General features: G+C 33.4%; 1 protein-coding gene across 7 annotated transcripts in view; it reads right to left on the minus strand.

Annotated features, from left to right (window-relative positions):
- ASCC3 (activating signal cointegrator 1 complex subunit 3) overlaps window positions 1–25,492 on the minus strand; it is a 336,407-nt gene that overhangs the window by 275,834 nt on the left and 35,081 nt on the right. For all 7 annotated transcript variants that reach the window (XM_038554805.1, XM_038554806.1, XM_038554808.1 and 4 more), the window contains one exon: window positions 24,222–24,781. In XM_038554805.1, the coding sequence (XP_038410733.1) occupies window positions 24,222–24,781 (560 nt within the window). The remainder of the gene's footprint in view (window positions 1–24,221; window positions 24,782–25,492) is intronic.

The following is a 25,492-nucleotide window of genomic DNA, read 5'->3' on the forward strand; positions in this document are numbered from 1 at the left end:
CCTCCCTGCTCGGTGGGGAGTCTGCTTCTTCCTCTCCCTCTCCTTTTCCTTCTGTCTCCTGCCCCACTTGTGCTCTTTCTTTCTCTCTTTCCCCGGGAGCCCAACATGGTACACAAACCAGTGAGGAAAGATGAGTCTTTTCAATAAATGATGCTGGGACAACTGGCCAGTCATATGCAATAGCATGAAGACCCTCACACCATATACAAAGATTAACTCAAAATGGATCAGTGATCTAAATGTAAGAGCTAAACACTACAAAAATTCTTAGAAGAAAACAGAGAAGATCTTCATGGCCTCAGATTTGGTGAAGGATTCTTAAATATGAAACCAAAAGCATGAGCAATAAAATAAAGTATAATTTGGATTTTAGCAAAACAAACAAACAATTGTTTGCTTCAAGGAACACCATTAAGAAAATGGGCAGGGGGTATGCAAGAATGGGAAAAATATTTGCAAATCATATATCTGCTAAGAGACTGCTACTGTCAATGTCTACACCCAGAATATATAAAGAACTCTTACCACTAATAAAAACACAACCAATTAAAAACTGAGCAGAGGATCTGAATTTACCCTAGGAAAATATATAAACAGCCAATAAAAGGTGAAAAGACACTCAACATCATTAGACATCAGGGAAACACAAATCAAAACCACAAGAACCACTAGAAAGTCCATTTAAAAAAACTGGAAAATAACAAGTCTTGGGAAGGATGTGGAGAAACCTGGAACTCTCATACATGGTTTGTAGGAATACAAAATTGTGCAGCCACTATGGAAAACAGTTTTCTGGTTCCTTAGTAAGCTACACACAGAATTACAATATGATCCAGCAATTCCATTCCCAGGTATACATCCCAAAGAATTTACAACTATGTGTCCAAACAAAACCTTGTATACAAATATGGATATTCACAATCCAAACACTCATCACCTAAAGCATGGATAAACAAAATGTGGTATATTCATACAATAAGTATTAAGTCATAAAAAGGAAAGAATGTACAATGTGGATAAGCCTTAAAAACATTTTGCTAAGTGAAAGAAGCCAGTCACAAAAGACCACACATTATAAGATTCTATTTGTAAGAAATGCCAGTATAGAGAAATCTCTATGGACAGAAAGTAGATTAGTGATTGGTTAGGGCCTAGAAAGGGGGTCAGTGGGGAATAGATGATAGAAGCTAAAGATTTATAGGATTTCTTTTTGAGGTAAGGAAAATGCTCTAAAATGATTGTGGTGATGGCTGCACATATCTATGAATATACTAAAAACCACTGATTTATAAACTTTAAATGGATAAGTCATATGGTTTATGAATTATGTATCAATTAAGCTATTTTTTAAATTATAAGCCAAAATTATTTAAGCTAAAATACTAAAAGTAACAAAAACTTTACTTAATGGTTGACAGATATAGATTGAATACAATTTTCCTGGTAAAAAATTTAAGTGAATGTTTTGAATTGCTTAATCTGAAATACATGTTCCACACATGATAAATCAGAGGTTCACAAATTTTTAGTCCAACATAACTTTAAGGAAAACATCAGTATATTTAGAAGACAATTTCTAGTATAACATCTCAAACGGAGGATCGCAGCACAAAGAGCTCTTTCTTTTTCTAGCCCTTTATTTTTTAAAATAACACACCTAAGACCTTGCAAACAAGACAAGAAGGCTGTTTTGCTCTGAATAAAGGACTTCATGACTTCCAGGATGAGAAATCCTCAGGAGAATTCTGAGATCAGCTGTCATCAGTTTTAAAGTAATCCCAAAATTATCCTTTCCCTAACATTTGCCATTTTCATCCACATTGAGAGCAGGTGCAGTTCTCATTCAAGATTTGCACTACAAACTAATTTGGCAATGAGTGTGACTATTTGTAAAGATACAGCTGTCTGGATCACTGCTCTATGCACTGACACAAGTTCCAGAAGCTGTCAGGTTGAAAAACAAAGAGGGAAAAGTTAACTGTGGGTACAGAAACAGACATCAACTATAAAGGAAGGAAGGAAGAAAGGAAGGGAGGGAGGGAGGGAGGAAGAAAGGAGAGGAGGGAGGGAGAGAGGGAGAGAGGGAGAGAGGAAGGAAAGAAGGAAGGAAAGAAGGGAGGGAGGGAGGGAAAAAGGCAAATTTTACTATTCTGGCTATAAAAAATTAAAGACATGAGATTTATAGGAGACATAGGAATAGACAGGTAACGTCCTTTCCCTGGCAGAGGCTGTTAAAGGCATTATTATGAGCAATATATTATTCTTAAGGAACTTCTCAAAAAACAAAGGTTCTTATAATTCTTACTATTATAAATCCTTTATCATTAAATTAATTTATTAAATTGAAGAAGTTCTTCATTAAGAAATAATGAGTAGAAAGAGTCAAAATAGTGAACCAAAAGACTACATTCTTAAGATATAAAAAAAATATTTCAGAACATGTACAGACTAACTTTAAAAGAGCCTTACTGGGCAGCCCAGGTGGCTCAGTGGTTTAACGCTGCCTTCAGCCCAGGGCATGATCCTGGAGACCCGGGATCGAGTCCCACGTCGGGCTCCCTGCATGGAGCCTGCTTCTCCCTCTGCCTGTGTCTCTGCCTCTCTCTTTCTCTCTCTCTCTCGCTCTCATGAATAAATAAATAAAATCTTAAAAAAATAAAAACAAATAAAACAGCATTACTTCCTTGTGTCTCACAACATTTCTAAGAGATAAATGTAGTTCGTGAGTCTCTCAGGAAAGGTAATACCCACTTTGCCCCATATTCTGAATTGTATCATTTTTATTCCAATCAGAACAATGCTATAATGGATGCTATATTCCCAACACAATATCAGGCAAATCACACATATTACATCATCAAAAAGCATAATATAATAAACCTTTGAATAATACATTATGGAAAATTATCCTATAAATCCTATGAAAAGTGGTGAGAGACAGAAAATTAACTTAAATTAGAACTACAAACCTGTTCTCTAATTGGGGAATGCAGAGATATGCTGTTTATGAAACCACAGAATAAACATGGCAGACATCCTTGAACTATCAGTTTATTCAAAGATGAAGAGAAAAAAATATTGTTTCCAAGTAAAACACAACTTTGGTCATGTTAATGTCCTGTTCAAACTCTGCTGCTCAGGTTAGTCAAAAAATGAACAATTAAAGCATTTAATCACTAACTTGGACTTTAAAGCAAGTAAAATTTCAATATTTATAAAAGGTTTGTCAGTGTCATTTTTTTTTAAGATTTTATTTATTTGAGAGAGAGGGAGTGAGAGAGAGAGAACACAAGCACGAGCAGGCGAAGGGAGCCAGCAGAGGGAAAGAAAGAAGTAGACTCCCTGCCTAGGAGGAAGCCAGATGCAGAGCTCAATCCCAGGACCCTGAGATCATGACCTGAGCCAAAGGCAGCGCTTAAATGACTGAGCCACACAGGCGCCCCTTGTTTCATTCTGTTTCTGTTTCCATCTAGTCAATATTAAAGAACTCATCACAAGTCAAAACGAATCTTGATCTGGAGTTCCAAAAGACCTCTTTCAAAAGACAGACCAACTCTTCTATATATCAAATAGTCAATGGGCATTCTGAAAAATGATGCAGTGTTACACAATTAGCACAGTATCCTCCTGTGAGCAAGGTATCCTGTTTAGGATAACAATATAGTTCGGTAGATTATGGGATTAATCTCAATATTGGGTTAAGCCACTAAGGTTGTTCTTCAAAGAGTGGCCATCGCTCTGTCCTATTCAAAATTTTATCAAGGATATATAAACTAGAAGACATATTAAATCAAATTTGTTAAAGTGTTTATAAATTGCACGGTAGAATTAAGATTATAAATCTTCTAAATAGTCTGATATATCTGGCCAGACCTAAGGAGATGTAATAGAGACAAATACAAAACCCTACAATTAGGTTTAAAAAACAACAACAACAACAACAAAAAAAAAAACTCGCATTTCTATAAAATGGGGAAACCTGGACCCACAAATAAATTCTTAAGAAAATTTTTGAAAGGATGGGGGGTTGGTTACTTGCAAGGTCAAAATGAATTAAAAATGCAATGAAGCCTAGAAAAATTTTACTGTATCACTAGTAATATCTCAAAAATCCCATTTAGTGGGGCACTCAGCTGTGCTCAGTCAGTACAGCATGTGAGTTTTGATCTCAGAGTCATGAGTTTGAACCCCATGATAGGCAGAGAGATCACTTAAAAAAAAAACTCCACTTAGCATCTCAAAAGATTACTATACTGACTAAACCATATTTAGAGTGCTGAGTTCAATTCAAATTATACTTTTTAAGAAGGTCAAAATAAAAAATATAGTTTAGAACACAGAAAACAAAGAGTAAAATACACCTATGTAAACTGTTTCAATAGCAGATCTATTTATATCTATTATTATCCAATCTCTTTAAAGGATACTCAATTCATAGATTTGCTAAAGATAAAGATAGGAAATTTTATTCTGGCCCTATCTTCCTTGATCATTCCACAGTGCTAAGTACTCCTTATACTTCTTTAAACACATTTTTCCTTTGGGTATGTGTCCTATCACTCAGGAGCTACCTTCCTGTCTCCATTTCAGGTTTACTTTGACTATCAATTGTTGGAGTTCCTTAAGGTTTAATCCTAGGCTTTCTCACATTTTCACTCCATATTCTCTCTTTAGCTATTCACATTAGACCCTTACAATCCATTAGCAAGCATATGCTTAAAAAAAAAAAAAAAAAAAAAAAAAAACCTCTTAATTTTATACATCCTTCTCAAAACCCTACTCTGTGCTCCATGTATCTGATTGCCCAGTTATCATCTCCCCTTGGAGGTTTCAAGGTGTCTCACAATTCTACAGGCCCAAAACTATCTCTTGGTTTTCTACCCTCTTCACCCTTTTCTAAGTGTTCTTTATTTCAATGAATGGCACTGCCATTCTTACAGTTACACAAGTCAAAAGCCTAAAATGCATCCTTATGATCTCTTTACCCCATGGCATGCAAGCCTATGTATCCCTTTCAATCAATCCACTATTAAGTCCTCTTGATCTCAACTACTAAATAGATTTCAAGTCTTTCTGCTTGTCAATTTAAGCTCCCAAACATTTACTGCCTGTACCATTCAAAGGACTTCCTAAGAGGTTTTCGCACATCTATCCAAAACACTACAATTTTTTTCTCTATATAGCAACCAGAGTAAATGATATGAAATGTAGGTCTGATTAATGCATGCTACCTCCCCTCCACCTCTTGCCAACAAATTCTCCAATGGCTCTCCATCGTTCTAAAGATGAAGTACTTTAATTGACCTGAACAAAAAAGCAGAACCTCAAAACGTTACAAGTGCTAAATTATGGTTAAAAGATACTGACACATACTCAAAAGAAAGTTTTAATATCATTAATAAAGTTAAATATTATTTTTAAAATGGCATCCTTTTAAATTCTCCATTTCAAAAATAAATAAATAAATAAATAAATAAATAAATAAATAAATAAATAAATTCTCCATTTCTATGTATGTTTTATGATGAATATAAGGCATAATAGTATAGGTATATAATTTAAAGTTAAATAACCACATTTATATCAGGAATGCATTATCCAAAATGGTTATTAGAAAGTATGATAAAGTTTGGAGACCAATGTTTTCATATATTATTCTGTTATGAAAGTTTTTCACAATGTAATAGTTTTCTAATCTATGTCTGAGAATTACTATCTATATTTAATAGGATACTTTCTCCAAAAATGTTATTATATGAATGGTGTTTCTGAAAATTGCTGGTGTTTTGTAGAACTTAAATGCAAAATACGTACAATCCACTGACACCATCACTAACTCATATTTTCAAAACTTTTCCTGTGTAAGTGCATTCTAAGTCAGCAACCCCACCATTACGCTTCATATTATCCCTTGTAAATCAATTTAATAATTTACTAAATTCATGAATGTCATTATAACATAGCAGTTTATCATAGGAGATAGTTAGCCAGGGCTCAAATTTTTATTTAGCCTAATGCTCAGGAGTTTTGGGACCTTAGACATCCTCTCTGAGCCTCTGATTTTTTTCATTAGTAGAGCAGGAATAAGAGATACACACATTCTTCACAGGGTTATAATATGAACAAAATAATCTATGTAAATATATTTGACAACAATGCCTTCCATATAATAAGCAATTAACTTTAGGTGTTTAGTATTATTAAAATAAATCATAATCAAACGAGAGTAAGGAAAGTACACAAGATAATTTATAATACAATAATAATAACAATACCAAACACTTGTACACTACTCATGTCCCAGGCAAGGTATTAAGTGCTTTATATATAAAGCATATATTTTCACTCTATCTGAAGAAATATTTAGTGAATCTTAGCTAATTATATACAACACTGATGTCTTTATCACTTAAAAAGAATCATAATAGAAAATAATTAAAAGAGGGGCAGCCCAGGTGGCTCAGCAGTTTGGCGCCTGCCTTCAGCCCAGGGCGTGATCCTGGAGACTGGGAGTCCCACATCAGGCTCCCTGTGTGGAGCCTGCTTCTCCCTCTGCCTGTGTCTCTGCCTCTCTCTCTCTATGTGTCTCTCATGAATAAATAAAATCTTTAAAAAATAATTAAAAGAAAATGTTACAAAAATATCTAATTATCAATTATTGTTAGGAAATAAATGAACACAACAAATATTAACAAAAATATCTGATATGCATATTTAATTCAGCATTTTTTTCAAGAAAGTGTACTCATGATTGTAATATGCACAAACACATATTCCAATTTTTCCTGTTAAATTATTCTGGGTTCAAAGGCAAAATTAAATATATCCTGGTGTTCTGTAAATAGTAGCATTAAGTTTCAAACACTGTTTCAGTTAATCATTGGTTAGATCATAGCTTCCTTACTCTTCCTGCTAACCACCAGTATGTCTCCACTTCAACCTGCTACATATAGAACCAGATGACCCTTCCTCATTGTCATCTTTCACGTAAACATTTTCAAAAAACTACAGTTGGTCATCTATGCTCAATTTGGGAAGACAGAATAAGAGGACAGTTGAGAACATGAGCTAAGGATCAGAGAAAACTAATTTTATTTCTCAGTTCTGCCAATTCCTACTTCAGGACAATGGGCAACTTTCTAAGCTCTGTGAGCTCCACTTTCTCACCAGTTAAAAAAAATTAGCAGTGTCTGGCACAAAGTGCTCAATGAAAACCTACTGCTGTTACCAACGGCTTTTTCCTGGCTGATGAACATCCAACATACATCTGCTAACAGCAAACTATGTGATAAGATCTGCTAGCTAAGGCAATTTATGCCACTAATTGTCAAAAAAAAAAAAAAAAAAAATCCTCCCTTATATTGAGCCCAATCAGCCTCACTATAGTTTTCATCTACCATTCTAGCTGTGCTCTCTGGGTTACAGAGAATGATCTTAGTAACATTTCTATAAGACAGCCCTTCAAGTGTCTGAAGATAAAGCCAGTAAAGTACTAGTCACACTTCATACACAAGTCCTTTATTTTTCAGTTACACATAAATCAATTCCTATTAGTCATATAACTTAGTTTCTAGATAATTCTTCATCCAAGTTCCTTTAAAATTATACCTTTTCCAGAGTCTTAAAAAAAAGACATATAAACCAAACCTGAACAGATTTCAAATATAATTTGATCAGCACAGATCACAGAGAGTTCTGAACTAGATGTGAAACTTTTTGAAAAATAGCCTAAATCAGTAACAACATCGCACTGTTGGTTTAAAGTGAATGTGCAGCCAAGTAAAAACATTTGGTTTTATGTTCTTTCCATGTGAATTCCTAGAGTCTAAGATTCCCATATCCTATATTTTTTTTAATAATTTTTAAGCCCAGAATTCAAATAGATTGCTTATAAAGTTCACTTTCTTCCTGTTTCTTCTTTTTAGTCTTTGAGAGCTTTCTAAATCCAGATTTCGGCTTCTGTCATAATCAGTAAACACTATCAATGTAGAATCTGTTCTGAACCCAAGTTCAATACCCATGCCTGTATGCAAATTATTGATTAAAGTCCTGAGGACAGGGCAAAAATAAAAATAAGAAAGAATAAGAAAAGAGGGCAGCCCAGGTGGCTCAGCGGTTTAGGGCCACCTTCAGCCCAGGGCGTGATCCTGGAAGCCCGGACAGAGTCCCACGTCAGGCTCCCTGCATGGAGCCTGTTTCACCCTCTGCCTGTGTTTCAGCTTCTCTCTCTCTGTCTCTCTCATGAATAAGTAAATAAAATCTTTAAAAAAAAAAAAAAAAAGAATAAGAGTAAAGAAAAAAAGAAATAAACTGACCCCAAATTGTTACCAAACCAATATTAGGGTACAGTTTTTCAAAAAAATATTAATGTCACCTAACTGTATTAATCACTGACACTTCTCTAACTTGTTCATTTAATTTAGATACTTCCTTAATATTGTAGCCACTAGCCAGATGACTTATTATAGCCTAAATAATTCTAATACTTATATTCTAAATAATTATAAATTTAAAATACTATTTGTCACTCATATTAGCCACCCTGCAAGAAATCAACAGTCTCAAGTGGCTAGTAGCTATTATGTTAGAAGGCAAACAGATTATTTCAATCATTGCAAAAAGATAGCCCTGGCCTAGAGGATATTTTGATTCAACTGTAAAATGGTGCTCAGAGCCAGACAATATATTTACATTGCACAATTTATCTGTTTAGTTGTATCATACTGACTACCAAATTAGATTTTTTCTAAAGTCCATAGTTTTACTTTAATTTTTTGTGTTGTACATTCTACTGGTTTTGACAAATGTATAATGATTATAATGATATGTTTCTACCATTAATAGTATCACACAGAATAAATTTACTGCCCTGTGCTCCACTGCTTCATCCTTTCCTCCCTTCCTCATCCTTGGCAACCACTGATCGTTTGAATATCTTCAGAGCTTCACCTTTTCCAGCATGTTATAGAGTTATGATCATACAATATGTAGCCTTTTCAGAATGATTTCTTTTACTTGGCAATATTCATTTAAGGTTCTTCCAAGTTTTTTCACAGATTGATGGCTCCTTTCCTTTTATCACTAAATAATTTTTCATTATATGGTTATACTACAGTTTGTTTATCCATTTCCTTACTAAAAGATATCTTGGTTCCTTCCACATTTTGACAATTAAGTCTTTATTTTTTATTCCATTAAATTGTATATTTTTCATTTTTCCTTATTTTTCATCTTTTCCAAATTTTCTATAATAAACATACAATACTTAATCAAAAAAAGTATTATTTTAAATACTACAAATCAAATTCTGATTTATCATTTTGTTTTCATTTTTTTGTCTCCACAAAGCATCACTCACTTAACTAACAAAATAAAATAGGTTTTCACAAATTTACCATATTTGGAATGACACCAGAAATAAAAATAAAATCTCTTACCATGTAGGCAAATTAGCTGATAACTAAGAATATGAGAACCAGTGATGAGACAAATTACTTCTTCTATCAAATCTTACTTTTCAAGAGAAAAATGTTTTTTTAACCAAACACAATTTGATCACTTGGGAATCATAATGACATGTTTTTTAATAATTGTTATTTCATAGCAACAATAAATGTTTTAAGGATTTAATCATATGGATTCATAAGCAAACACCTTATCTTAATATCTAACCAAAACTAGTTAAGAAGGATGGAGATGAATGGTGTCCACTATATTCTTTCTCAGTAGAAGAGACCTGGCATTTTAAACTAAACTAGTTAAGAAACAGAATAGCAGCGTACACACAGAAATTAAAAATGTGTTTTGGCATCTAAATAGATATGTAAAATTGAGCAAGTAGGTGACATATTACTCTTCAAATAAGCTTATTTCATTGTGTATCAAAAGAAAGATTTTTCATAGAAAGCAATACCTGTGATTGCTCATATACACATTTAATATTTGTATGAGAATTATTTATTACATTTCATACACAGTGGCTAAATATGCAAGCAATGTTTAGCTTCTTTCTTATTGTTATAGACAATAAAAATCACAGCATTTATTAGGGGTCTTTTGTATTTGGGGGATTTGCAAGGCACTACACAGAAGTTCAATCCCAAGAACAGTATGTCACATATCACTTTTTCTAGGTATCAACTGATATATAAAATACATAAACAATAAAGCTATATGGAGTGCTTTCGTGGCTCAGTTGGTTAAGTGCCTGCCTTCAGCTCAGGTCATGATCCAGGATTCTGGGATTGAGCCCCACTTTGGGCTCCCTGCTCAGTGAGGAGTATGCTTCTCACACACCCTCTGCTGTTTCCCCTGTTTGTGCTTTCTGGCTCTCTCTCTTTCTTTCTCTGTCAAATAAATAATAGAATCTTAAAACAACAACAACAAAGCTATGAGAATCAGTGCTCATAGAAAACTAGTGATAGGACTAAAAATACTAAAATCAAGCAAATAGAAATAAGGTTTAATAATAATGTAAAAAAGTTCCTGGTTTTGGCTTTTTTTCCCCCAGAATCATCCGAATATTTATACATATAGTGTCATTCCTATTAAAAAATAACCATAATAATTAATTTTCTATTACCTTGAGCAAACTCAAGATTTCAATTTTAACTCTAAATAGGAATAACAGTTGAATACATGTTTATTGACCACTGATTGTGACAATACAATTGACATATATATCACATATACTGAATTTAGTTACTCGACTGTTTTCAATTTTTACAATATTCATAAATAGCTAAACTCATACATAGTTTGCCACAAGAAAAAATATGATGATCCTATAAGGATAACAAGTCATTTCTCCTTTAAACAAGATACAAACACTAAAACAGATTTCACTTTTAAAAGTCTTCTTAAAATTATCTTGAAAAAAAATCCCTTCTCCTTTATGCTTAAGATAAGAAGAAGACTGCCTTCTGAAGGAACAAGTATTAGCAATTCAGATGAAAAAGAATAGTGATACAAAATTTCATGTTTTAAAGTACCTCTTCTGGTAGAATAGAAAAAGAGGAAACCTAACAGACTTCAAACTTAAAATGAAGAAAATTATCCCCCTGGATCAAACATTGAGCAAAAAAGGCAAAGCACTGGGTAGGGATGAAGTGACATGCTGGGCTCCAGTTCTGGACAGCATGGCCATGGGTTTGGCTCCCTGGGATAACCTACAGGAGAAATGTCCTATGCAATGTGGGAGCAAGGCTTAGGGAAGCCAGGGCTAGGGAATAGGGACCTGCTGTTCATGAGAGGGAACAAGAAGAACTACTACCAAAGTGACACTACTACAAGAATCTATGATAGAGAGTAGAGGAAAGATAGAGGGGAGAAGTTACTAATCAACATCTGCATAAGAGGGATCCCTGGGTGGTGCAGCGGTTTGGCGCCTGCCTTTGGCCCAGGGCACGATCCTGGAGACCCGGGATCGAATCCCACATCAGGCTCCCGGTACATGGAGCCTGCTTCTCCCTCTGTCTATGTCTCTGCCTCTCTCTCTCTCTCTCTCTCTGACTATCATAAGTAAATAAAAATTTAAAAAAAAAAATCTGCATAAGAATTAAAATTCCAAAATATATGAAGAAATCTTATCCTAAAAATGACAGTTCACAAATTCAACAATAAAACTTAAGGTCACTCCAAAGGAAGGTAATATGGAAAAAGGTGACAAAGACTTTAAAATAAATATTATCAAGGAGATCAACAGAGCAGTTGCTTCCATTAAAATAATTTACAAAACAAAAGAGGATACATTGAGATGTTCTATTCTCTTTGTTCCAGTTTCCTGTAAACTTAAAACTGGCCTTCAAAAAGTCCATTAACTTTTTTTAAAAGATGATATATGATACAAGGAAAAAAAGAATTATATCCCTATTATCAATCTAAGTGACTATTCTCTTAATGTTGATAAATATTTGCCAAGTCGAATGATTATCCTACTTGTGGTTTAAACAAAAACTACCTTATAAAATGCCTTATATATAAAAGATGCTTAATAAATCTTGGTGAAGAAACGAGTAAGTAATGAAAAGATCAATATGAGGTCATTTTCTATCAGCATTAGTCCTCAGGTTATAAAATACACATCTTTTTTGGAATTTTCATTGGGATCTCTTATTTTTCAAATATAAAAATGTCCTTCAGGTTATTTTATCCTTTTAGAGTATTTCAAATATTATCATGATTATTATTGATAGCATAAGAAAACAAATAGTTGTATATACATTAAAAATTTTAAAGAAATCCATCTCCACTGTGGAACAAATATATCTGTTATAACTGGGTGTAACTAGAAGGCCATTGGGCTTATCCCAACTCTTACATAACTAAAGGTTGGAAAACTGCCACATATTTTAATATTTAAAACTAATACATGCTATATTAATACAAGCCAAAGCATACATGGGAGGAAAAATAGAAGAGCAACAAAATCGAAAGTGATTCTCTGAAAATAAAACAAACATTCCCCTATCATTAAGGAGAAAATAGAGAAAAGGCAGGTAGAAAGAAAGTAGCAATACAACTAAAGACTACTGTTAACATTTTTTTCTTTTTTTAAGTAAGAGGATATCACAAAATTTTAGAGCAAAAAGCTTGAGTACTAAGTGAAATGGCTAATTTCATAAAGAATATAATTTTCAGGGATCCCTGGGTGGCGCAGCGGTTTGGCGCCTGCCTTTGGCCCAGGGCGCGATCTTGGAGACCCGGGATCGAATCCCACGTCGGGCTCCCAGTGAATGGAGCCTGCTTCTCCCTCTGCCTGTGTCTCTGCCTCTCTCTCTCTCTCTCTTTGTGTGACTATCACAAATAAAATTTAAAAAAAAAAATGGTTTTAAAAAAAAAGAATATAATTTTCAAACTTGATTTAATAAAAAAATCTGAATAAGCCAACAAGTACTATAAAATTTGAGCTGGTAATTAACGTCTGCCCTCCTAAAAGACAACAGGTTAGACAGTTTTAGAAGCAACCTAGTATCAAACTTTCATGAAAGATATAATCATTTTCTTATAGAAACTTTTTTGAAAACAGAAAAAGAAAGAAAACTCCAGAAATTTATTTTATGAAGTTGTAATAACCTTAGGTATTAAAACAGGATAATTTACAAATCCTCTACTCAAGCTGGGATTTTAAGCATACCAGGAGGATCAAAAAACCATATTATGCACCAGAACCCATTCAATAAAGCCCCAAGAAAAAAAAGGAGGCATTCAGATTCTTATAAATTAAAGCAAATCCATGTATTTTTTTAATTATACAGAGACATGCATTTTAAGAATTAAGATTGTATCTACACCTCTACTGTAAGTATTAAACAGCATGTTATATATTACAGTAAAGATAGTATCGAGTATGTTCAATTGGAGAATATCTTTTTTGAGGTAATAAGCTATTTTAGATTTGCATGTCAAATGAAAAAGATATGCATATTGAAAACTAAGAATAATGAAGTATGATAAAAAGATATTAAAAGGTAAATAACTGAAAATAATTTTGAAATAACAGTCCATATGGAACTGCATATTGGAATAATTACATAAAGCAGAGTATATTAATAACATTGAAAATTATTCTTACTTTGGTTTGTGGCATAAAAAATTATTAAATATTCATATATTCCAAAATAAAGTCTGAAATACAGAAGAAAATGACCATGAATATTGGGACAGCATTTATTTAGAATTTATTTTTCTCTTAAGAAAAATGTGTTATGCAAATTGTAGTTGCACTGCAGAAAATTAGATAAATTATATTTTCAGAATAACTAATGTTCATTATTTACAGGTACTTAATCTAACACAAAGCTAAAACCAAGGTCACTTACAACTTAATTAAAACCACTTGGAATGTGAACACTATTCATTCTTCACATGCTATAATTAATGAGATGTGTGTAAATAAGGTTATAGCTAGGTACCACTGTATATTTAAAAACTTACTTTACATTTTCATGGCAAATTGATAGCTTCCTTAATTTTTAAAAAATGTGCCGATTTTAGCTGCCTTAGAGTAAACAAATTTACAGTCATTATATAAATGTAGGTGTGTGAATATGTGTGCATGTGTATATAAAGATGGACACAATGTATTAAATATTGAAATGAATGCTCAGAGCAATTTCTAAATCTAAGTCATTTGTTTATAAATTGACAATTGAAGCATCTACAATGTTTTTATTGATCTCAAATATTATTAAAACATAGACATTTACCCTTTATTTTACCAGTAAAATGCATTTGTCTTACTTTTTTCCCATATAAATATATTACGGATATCTCACAGTATATAAAATGCATGTACTCTCCTAAAGTAGTCATGAAATTATTCATATAACAGACACTATTTTCTTGCCCATTCCCCTTTTAAATATATGTATGGAAATTCCAAGAGGAGACCAAAAAAAGGGGGGGTAATGAGATTCGGTTGATTAAACTTTGCTAGATTTCCTTTTTGTCTCCAAAGATCTAAGAGTATCTGATACACAGTAGACAATGAAAGAATGAGTAAACAGTGTCAAACAGAAAAATAAGAGAAACTGTATGAAATTTGGCAAAATGTCTTACTCAGAGTAACCATTCCAATGAAGAGCAAAATGGTTTGAAATCCATTACTGCCATAAATTAGTACAGCAAGTGTTTAAAAGTCTTCCTTGTGAGTTTAAGTTAAACTATAGGTTCATGAATAGGTAGGGATGCAATTTTGCTCAACAAAGGACACTCATTTACCTACAAGAGGTTTTTTTAACTACAACAAATGGATTTTGGGGCGCCTGGGTAGCTCAGTCAGTTGAGCGTTCAACTCTGGATTTTGGGCTCAGATCATGATCCCAGGGTTCCCTCTCAGCAGGGAGCCTCCTTCTCCCTCTCACTCTGCCGGCTACTCCCCTTGCTTGTGCCTCTCTCTGTTAATAAATAAAATCTTATAATAAGTAAATAAATTTATATTTATTTTATCAGATCCTATTCAACTCATCATTTTAACAACTGGAGCCATAAAAAGAGGAACAAAGCAACATGCAACCAAGATAAATACAAAATATAGCTATTGATTTCCCAATATAGATTATACAACTTAAGAGACCTGTTATAACAGGTGAAATACTTATTGACCTTTCCTAAATCTCACCTATTTGACCTTTCCTAACCAAATCTCACAATCAGCTGAAAGTAGGACAAACGATTCTTGATTTTTCTTCATGAAAATGTCATTGCCTATTGAGTAAATATAGGAATGAATAACCTAAAATGATAAGCAATGTGGAAGTGACAAGAACCTTGGGAAAAAATGACTACACCACTTTAGAGTATGCAGTGTGGACATATTCAGATATGTGTCCATTAGTCAAATACAGAGAAAAGAGACATCTAATCCAAATAATATTCTACTTAAAACGAGTGAAACTAAAAAGGAAAAAAGTTAAAAAAACATGGAAGGTTCAATTATGTCTTGGTGATTGACCTTCTAAGCAACCTAAAACTAAAGGAAGATTCCTATGTAAAAAGCTGAATAGATGTGCCTACTTGAACACTTAAAACATCTGCAAAATTGTTTTAATCTCATTGTAAGTTTTCTTATACATAAAAACTTCATCAAATGAAAAATTGGCAATTCTCACAAGAAAACAGTAAGTGGCCTACAAATATAGGGGGGAATAAAATAAACCCTTAAACTCAGTTGTAATAAAAAATGCAATAAAAGAGTAAAATACCCTTTTCTCTTCTTTAAACAGGGAGGGATTTTAAGTATAATCACTGCTATCTCTAAGAAATAAGAAAAACAGAAGTGCTAGAGAAAAGCAAAATTCTCCAATTTCAAAAAAGAAAGCCAAGAGATAAAAATTATTGCTTGTGAAAACTGCTTAACTATAAGCTCACATTAACACATAGCAATGTAACAACAACAAAAGAACAGGATTCATTAAATAAAGTCATGAAAAATAGTCTTAATTCTCCTATGAGTTTATTAGGTTAATTGTTCTTAAGTTGGCATAGTAACTCAAAGTTTAATATCCTTGAAGGAAAGATGATGAAAGCATTCTACATATCAATATTGGTAAATCTATGGAGTACTGAACAACTGTACCCAATTTGTGTTAATGGATTAATGGCAACACAGTAGAAAACTGAAAGAGTCTTACACTTAAAAAAGGGTAAGGAAGAGAAAATGTAACTACCATGATATGTCTAAAATATCATTACATAGGGACACCTGGGTGGCTCAGTGTTCTAGTGCCTGCCTTTGGCCCGCGGCGTGATCCTGGAGTCCCGGGATTGAGTCCCACATCCGGCTCCCTGCATGGAGCTTGCTTCTCCCTCTACTTATGTCTCTGCCTCTCTCTTTCTGTGTCTCTCATGAATAAATAAATAAAATCTTAAAAAAAAATCATTATGTAAAAGAAAAGATGCCTACAACTTTGTTGCCTCACTGTAAAAATATAGGATTAAATGGCAGACATAATAAAAAATAGTATCAGTTCAACAAAATAAGTTATAAGAGAACTACTCAAGAAACAGATGGTATGCCTTTTGGGGGGGGGCGGGGAACCTCTTCATTAGAATAAGTAGACCTCATTACATGGGCACCACCATTTTGACGGAATGCTAGACACATACATACTACATTGGGTGGAGAAATTCTACCACTCTAAAGATTCTCTATGTCTGAAAAGTGTAATTTTACCCAGGGGCAGCTCTCTACTCAGATCTGGTTGGAAGAAAGACTCTTCTGATCATTCATGCGAAGACTATAGGAAAAACACATATTTGGTCCTCATAGCTGAAGGGACACCGTTCTAATTCTAGCCTGGCTAATATCAGTGTCTTTGTATTGTTCAGGAGTTCTAAGCCTACTAAAAAGAATGTACAAGATCAAATAGATGAAAAATCTTTTCATAAAGCATTAACAGTATCATTCAGCACAATAATATTTTAAATACCCTATTCTAGGTACCAAAATCATCACTACTATATCCTCCTTATCAAACTACAGTATATACATGAAATCAGCGGTTTTCAACATATGATCTGCGATCTCTCAGATCACTCTAAGAGGTCCATAAGATCAAAAATATTAAAAATAAATAATAATATTTAATGTAATAAATGTAATATTAGTATAATTTATTTTATTAAAATATTCTTTGCTTCATTCATTCACATCTTTCCATGAGTATAAAGTGAGTTGAGTTTTGCAGAGGCTACATAATATATTATGATATCATAACAGACTGAATGCAGAAACACATATGGGCATCTAGTTGTCTTCTATTAAGCTAGATGTTGAAATAATTTGAAAAAAATGTGATGCAATTACATTTCCATTCAATTATAATTTCATTCTCCAAATTGTATTTTTTAATTTTAGAAGTTATTTTTCATGTTACTTTTATTAATATAACACAGTATATTAGTGTTAATAGTTTAATATTAAGGTACATATTAAATCATTTAATGCATTAAATTTTAATTTCTGAAAGAAAACCAATACAATATATTGATAAACAACATAAAGAAACGTTCTAGGTGGTCCTCAGTGATTTTAAGAGTATAAAGGAGTTTTGAGAACAAAATGTTCCAGAACCACCATATTAAACCATGCTAATTATTCTACATCAAAATTTCAAAGAATGTTGGAATCATTCATTTATAATGCAAGTAAGTACTAAAAAAAAATAGTCTTCCCTTTGAAGACAATCTAATCAAATAACTCCTACTTCTTAGGATCAAGCACATGTATAGAACAGGTTAAATTCAGAAATGAACTTGCATGGGTCACGTAATACCATCTGTAAAGAGTCAAGAGATAATGCTAACAGCAAATGTCAAATCACAAATGCTATAAAAAATAAGCCCCATATGCACAAAAGCAAACTATGATCATATCAATACAACTCAAAATTCACTTTTCCTAAGAACGGATTACACAATAACTCCATCAATATTTACAACAGCATTAATAACTCTGCAAATAGCATTTAATATTGAAAAAGTACCAAGAGATATGTACACTCCAATACATCTTCAATAGATCTCTAATATTCTCAAGCATTCTTCTATTAACACCTTTTCTATTTTATCAAAGAATGTTAAAATAGTAACTCACTTCAGAAATTAAGTTCAAAAAATTTTCTTTAGAATTAGTGAGACTTAAAAAAGCAAAACAGGAAAAAAAATAGTAAAAATAGTAATTCTCTAAGACTTACCCTTTAGCATCATTTTATTACTTGATACATCTCTATATAAGGCATAAATACAATTTTATATACTGATCTATAGTGTACACACTCTAATAAAACTTTGATATGCATGAATATATGATACTCATTAATATGGAAGGCAAGAAACTAACATGTGAAAGCCTACATACAGTCTGTGAAACATTATGCTAAGTACTTCATATATATTATCTCACAATTCCCCACAGCAAAATTCCTAAGCAGATATTTTACAAAGAGGGAGCTGAAGTCCATAAAGGCTTAGTAATTTGCCCATAGTCAACTTAGGTAGGCAAACAGAATTTGAGCAGGCTTTGTAAGAAAAGAAATTTATTCAAATAGTCTTGTCAGTCAATGCCCTTCTCTTCAAAGACTCTAATGGCAGACCGGACGGAACAGTAGGCCTAGGTTCAGAAAAAAAGTCCCAGAATTTCTACCAGTGTTGCTTTATCACTTTAGGAAACATAAGGGCCTCAGTTTTGTTTTGTTTTGTTTTTCATCTTTATACAAAGGACTCAACTCATACCATGCAGGACTATGAAGAAACTGGTTATGTCAAGGGAGACAGCCTGGTCCGTGTCTATACATAACAGACACTGAAAACATAGCAGATTTGCTGTTACTAATACTGCTTTCTAGGGGGAAAGTCTATGTTCAGTTCATTACACGATTCCAGTAGGACTAAACTGACTGCTATGATTCTGGTTGGGCACATCAGTAGCAGGAAGGTGTCTGTACCAATCAGGGTGGGTCCCAACTGGGGGGGAGGGGGGCGTGAAATGTTCAAGTCTTACTTGCTTCTGATGGCTAAAATGCTCTAACATTAGTATTTTCTTTAAAGTAAATCAACCCCAAGGGCATAAAGAACCTTAAAGAATCTCAAGCCCAATCAAATTCTAAGGTTTAATCAGTGTAGCCTTAACTGGAAGATTACTAGGAGTGAGAAGTTAAAAGAAAAAAAGCCCCTAGAGGGACAAGGTGGGGCAGGTAAAGATGATGGTATTGAGAAACCCAAGAAGTAGGCTGTTGTATTAGTTCAACAGCCACTAAAACATATGAGTATTCCAAATGTAACGAATTCTCTGCAGAAATACTAAAACTTATCTTTAACAAGATTTCATCCTTTCTCTTATTTCAGCCAATTCCATATTTGGAACTCTCCAAAAGGGCAAAACATTGTTTCTAATGAAACTGTGAATTAGAGTAAATGCCAAAGATTCCTCAATATATTTAAAATGTTTTATCTTTCAAAGCACCATATACCACAAAATGTACAGATCTACTTCTTGGCAAAGAAAGTACACCACAGTGGAGTCAGAATGTCTGAATTTAAATCCTGGATTCAGTACTTACTCTGTGACCTTGGGGAAATTTCCCAACATATCTATAAAATAGCTACCCCTCTATTAAGCAATAATTCATAAGGTCAACAGAATATTTCCTTAAATAAGTACCAGCAAAGCAGAGGTAACAAAAAATGAGAAAAACGCTTTTAAAGACTCTGACGTTTGAAAAGGATTTCAACTATAATGGTACACATGAAATTTTATTAGACCTTCTTATATTTGCTTTCATATGATTTTTTTCTTTTTAATAATTTATGGGAGGGAAGGTAAAGCACCTCAAAGTGTAACCTTTTCAGTGCTTAGAAGTTTCTAACAAGGTTTAATCCAGCCCTGGATTAAATGGTGTAACGTATATACAGCACTTTACACAATGCTTATGTCAAGCAGTAGTCACTCAAATGTTGCCATTACTGTTAGTACTATTGTCATAAGGTTATTTCTCTTGGGACGCCTGGGTGGCTCAGGCTCAGTGGTTTACCATCTGCCTTTGGCTCAGGATGTGATCCTGGGGTCCTGAGAAGAGTCTCGCATAGGGCTCCCCGCAGGGAGCCTGCTTCTCTCTCTGCCTGTGTCTCTGCCTCTCTCTGGGTGTCTCTCATGAATGAATAAATAAATAAAATTAAAATATATATATATTTCTCTTCACACATTTCAGGATAGAACTTCTCTCTTGTACCACCTTGGGGGTAAATGTCATCATATGTACACACTTTTTATTCTCATGCTTCCAATACTAGTTCAACAATAACATAAAAGTCTTTGGGGTAAAAAAAAAAAAAAAGAAAAGAAAAGAAAACACTTTAAAAAGTCAGTCTTTAAGAACACGTTTTCATCGGTCATAAGGTCAGTAAACTAAATTCAGGGGCAGTCCAGGTGGCTCAGCAGTTTAATGCCTGCCTCAAGCTCAGGGTGTAATCCTGGAGACCCAGGATCGAGTCCCCGTCAGGCTACCTGCACGGAGCCTGCTTCTCTCTCTGCCTGTGTCTCTGCCTCCCCCACTCTCTCTGTCTCTCATGAATAAATAAAATTTAAAATAAATAAATAAATTAATTAATTAATTAATTCAGAATTGGGAAATCCTATGATGAGAAAGAAAAGTGCCTTCCGCATAGACATAGCTTTTTACATATTCCTTTTATGTTATATTTAACAATACATCCCTATGGTTCTGCTCAATTTCTGGAGCACGAGCACACAGTATGGTTATTTAAATATTACTATTCCCCAGAGTCAACTAATACCTCAATAAGAAATGGAAATTAACTATGCTATCATGTATACTGATAATGCTTTTAATTACACCCTTTCCAGGCTTAAAAGCGAGGAATTTAAAAGACAATAGCCAACACGGAAGGCACAGAACACCTTACAGTGAAAATAACAATGGTCAAGAGTGACCATAATGAAACAATATTTTTCTATGGAAGCATTACTTCAAAAATAGAAGGAAAATTTGCTAAAATAAACTACAATTGCACAGACGGGAATCAAATATATAAAGTATGAAAAACATATACTGTAAAAATTTTTAAAGACTATCACAATAATTGTTTATTTTCATTTCACAGTTAAAAAAAGACCAAAACACCAATGAATCATTTAAAACTCCACTACTCAAAACACTGGTAGGTAGAATGTGAAATATTAGCTTACATGTTAAACTGTCCATTAAACACTGGTTGAAACATCACGGAACCAGATCATACTAGGTGTATCTCTAGGTTTTAGAGTGGCTCACAGTATATCTTAACAAAGTGTATGAAGTCTTATTGTATCTGCTCCTTACCTATGCCCACCTTGTCTCTCAATCATACTGTACAGATTACAGCCCTTTAAACATACCGTGTTCTTGCTCACATTTAAAATTTGTTCCCTACCTTTCTGGTCCACTTGAAGAAGTTAAATCTAGTCAAATTTTAAAACTAGGCTGAAGATTAACCTCTATGAATACTTTACCATACCAACCCCTCCATACAAATCTATGACTGGTTCTTTTATGCTCCCATTTTCTTTCTTTTTCTTTCTTTTTTTTTTTTTTTTTGAAAGATTTTATTTATTTATTCATGAGAGACACACAGAGAGAGAGGCTGAGACATAGGCAGGGATAGAAACAGGTTCCTCACAGGGAGCCTGATGTGGGACTGGATTCCCGAACTGGGATCATGCCCTGAGCCAAAGGCAGACGCTCAACTGCTAAGCCACTCAGGCACCCTTGCCATTTTCTTTCTATGTAAGTTCTTTCTTTCTATATAAGTTGACCCGTGAACAATATGGGTTTGAACTGTGTGGGTCCATTTATATATGGGTTTTTTCCTCAATAAACACAGTACATGACTGTATATGTATTTTCTTCCTTATGACTTTCTTGGTAACATTTTCTTTTCTCTAACTTACCTTAAGAATACAGTACATATAAAATATGTGTTAATGTTAATCGACTAATGTTTTAGTACATATAATACATATAAAATATGTGTTAATCGGCTATGTTATCAGTAGGGCTTCCATCAACAGTAGGCTATTAGTAGTTAAGATTAGGAGGAGTCAAAAGTTACAGGTTGACTTCTGCCTGTCAACGCGCCTAACACCTGTACTGTTTAAGGATCAACTGTAGTATCATAATACCTATAGTATTTGAGTACATTTATGTTATGTCTCCTCTTATTAAACAACGAATTCTTTGAGAGTAAGGTTGCTATCTTATTCATCCTTCTATGTTCAATAACTAGCACTGTACCTCGTACATAGTAAGGCAATAAATCTATGATGAATCTATGATGGATGCGTGAATTAAGTTTGACCTTGTAAGGAGGCAGATTATGGGAAAAAAATCTTAAGAACTAAAAAACATTCTCCCTCCAACATTCAGATTCAGTTACTACTCAAAAATTGTGCAAGGAAATAAGAAATATGAACTTTACTGCAGATATTCAGAAGTGAAAAGAATAGTTTTATGACTAACTCAGGAAACAAAATTTCCATTAGTTATATAAGTTTCAGTTTACTATAATCATAATAAAATTGCAATGTATTCAATTATGATCATCAAGTATCAGTAGAATTTTCTTTATAAATCAAGATTTTTAAAACAATACTATTATTTTCAGAATGTTGGAGCAAAACCATCTACGAATGTGGACCATATCTTGATATAAATTAAATTGCAAAAAAGTCAGGATAATTAGACTGATCACAGAATTAACAATACAATAACTTACTCCCAAACTAGAGTTAATCAGCATAATATCATTACCATGGGGTCAGTCCTCCAATATCTGTTTAGCTAATTCTCTAAATTAATTTTTCTTTGAAAAAAACTAGTACTCTTTTCCTGTATTCCTGATACTCCATGTGATTTAAAATAATAATAAAAACAAATAATAATCACAGCTTCCATGTCATGAGTATTTACTAAATGCTACTTATCATTTCTCATACAGATATGTCATTTAAGGCCTATAATAATTCTATTATCTTTTAATTCACACCCTATGAGACAGCCCAACAAGAAAACAACCTCTGGAAATTCAATTACCTAAAATCTTACTACCAATAAGTTAAAGAAAAAACGGTCTAATTTCAAAGCCTCTGCCTATTCTACAACAGTATGTTACTTCTCTTAATTCTTCTCTTAGTTCTTCACTACAATTCTTTGTTAGATGTTACTCATCTAATATATCCAGTATAAAAAATAATAATAATAATATATCCAGTATAAAAACTGGGTTGACATCATATTAAATTTATAACAAGAAAGGAATATAATGCCAGTATTGAGAGAAAAACTAAACACTTTAAGATAAACTTGTGTAACTGTAAGAGTAATTCATCATTTTGAATAACAACTAAGTCGTGGCATAGAAAGGAATTAAAATTATGTTTTCCTTTGTGTGTTAAAAAAATTTATATAGTTCTTTACTAAATTATATAAAGTACTCCAATTATTTCTAAATCAGTCTGTTTTTCAGTTTATTCTTTCAAACATAGAAACTAGTGAAAAATATTTTTCTAAATCAGTAAGTCATTTAATATATAGATAAAATTTTTAATACCTTGAAACTTCTTATATTTTTATCAACGAACTCTTAAAAATATAAAACACTATACAAACATTAACAATTATTAGTACAGTAATCATATGACTCATCATTCAAACCTATACACCCTTTGAAGAAAGGGCCCTACAGATTTAAGTAGGACTGTTTCAATAACCAGGACATGTGGACACCGTAACTACCACTCTCTAAGTCTTCTGCTATTCATTAACACTCACAGTCCTCTTATAACTGCTTAGTGGAAAGATATACATGCATACTATCTAAACCATTTCGCTACCTATTTTACAGCAGCACAATACTAAACTATCTGTACTAAATATCCATGTTTTAAAACGCTATTAAGATAATTCACATTAGGGCAGCCCAGGTGGCTCAGCGGTTTAGCACCGCCTTTAGCCTAGGGTGTGATCCTGGAGACCTGGGATCGAGTCCCATGTAGGGCTCCCTGCATGGAGCCTGATTCTCCCTCTGCCTGTGTCTCTACCAATCTCTCTCTCTCTCTCTATATATATATATATACATATATATATATTTCTCATAAACAAATAAAATCTTTAAAAAAAAAGATAATTCACATTAATATAAGACTTCAATAACTTCCACAATACCTCATTCTGAAGTTCATCACCACTTTTAACGGAAGCAAGCATATCATATAAAGTACAGCAAAGATCTTCTATTCTTGTTGCTTCAGCCATTTCATTTAAAGTTGCATTTAAGTACTTCTCAACTTCACACCACAGAAAGGAGTCGTTTGTTTTTTCCACAGGCTTGAGCTCTGGGGTGGAATGCTCCTGAAAATGTTCATTCAGAAACTTCTTATAATCAAGGCTTATAGTTTTCTGGGATTCACCATTTATCGGCAGTTCGTCAAAGTGGTCCAAATCATGCATGTCAAATGAAAATGCTAAATTTTTACCAAATAAAACTCTATCACCATATTCCTCTTCTGTCTTCAGGATAAGAGCAGTAAGATTGTCTTGATGAAAACGGGAAGTAATTCGATTAGTAGCATTACAAGCTGCAGTGGCAGATGATGATGGAAAGGGACCAAACATCTGTTTGATAGCCTTTGTCTCTTTGTGACCAACACAGTCCTTCAAGTGAAATGTCTTGAAGAGAAATGCAGCCGCACTTTCAATCGCTTCTTTCCCATTATCTATTCCAACTATTCAAAGATGAAAGAAACAATATTAGTTCAAGTGAATCACAGTTCAAGTTACCCTCTTCAAAAAAACTATTACAAATCTTCTTCCGGGTAATTAGAGCAGGGAAAAATATATTGATAAGAATAATCAATTTAAAAACTGAAAAATCCCTTTAAGTCCATTTCCAATTTCCCAAAGACCTATATTAGGTCAATAAACCATTATCAGTAATCATTCTCTATCTAGAAAGGAGAAACTACCTATTGACAATTCTTTTACCTCTTTCTAAAAAAAGTTTGTGTTAGCTAAAACTTATCTCAAAGTGATTTTTATTTATTTCTTTAAAGATCTTATTTATTTATTCATGAGAGACACAAAGATAGAGAAAGAGAGAGGCAGAGACACAGGCAAAGAGAGAAGCAGGCTCCATTCAGGGAGCCCAATGTGGGACTCGATCCCGGGACACCAGGACCACGTCCTGGGCCTAAGGCAGGCACTACACCGCTGAACCATCCAGGGATCGGATCCTCAAAGTGTTTTTTAAAAACTAATTTGATGGGCTAGTTAAATAAGCCAAAATAAGGTATAAGATATGTCTGAATTACTGACTTTTGGAGCTAGAAGAAAACCTCAGGAGAGCTACAACTTCCTTTCCAATTTGTACTGTAAATCTGAGATGGCAAGAAATAGATTTCTGTAGTTTTCACTCAAAAACATTTAATATCAGCAAG

Source organism: Canis lupus, chromosome 12 (genome assembly GCF_011100685.1).
Source record: "Canis lupus familiaris isolate Mischka breed German Shepherd chromosome 12, alternate assembly UU_Cfam_GSD_1.0, whole genome shotgun sequence".
NCBI lineage: Eukaryota > Metazoa > Chordata > Mammalia > Carnivora > Canidae > Canis > Canis lupus.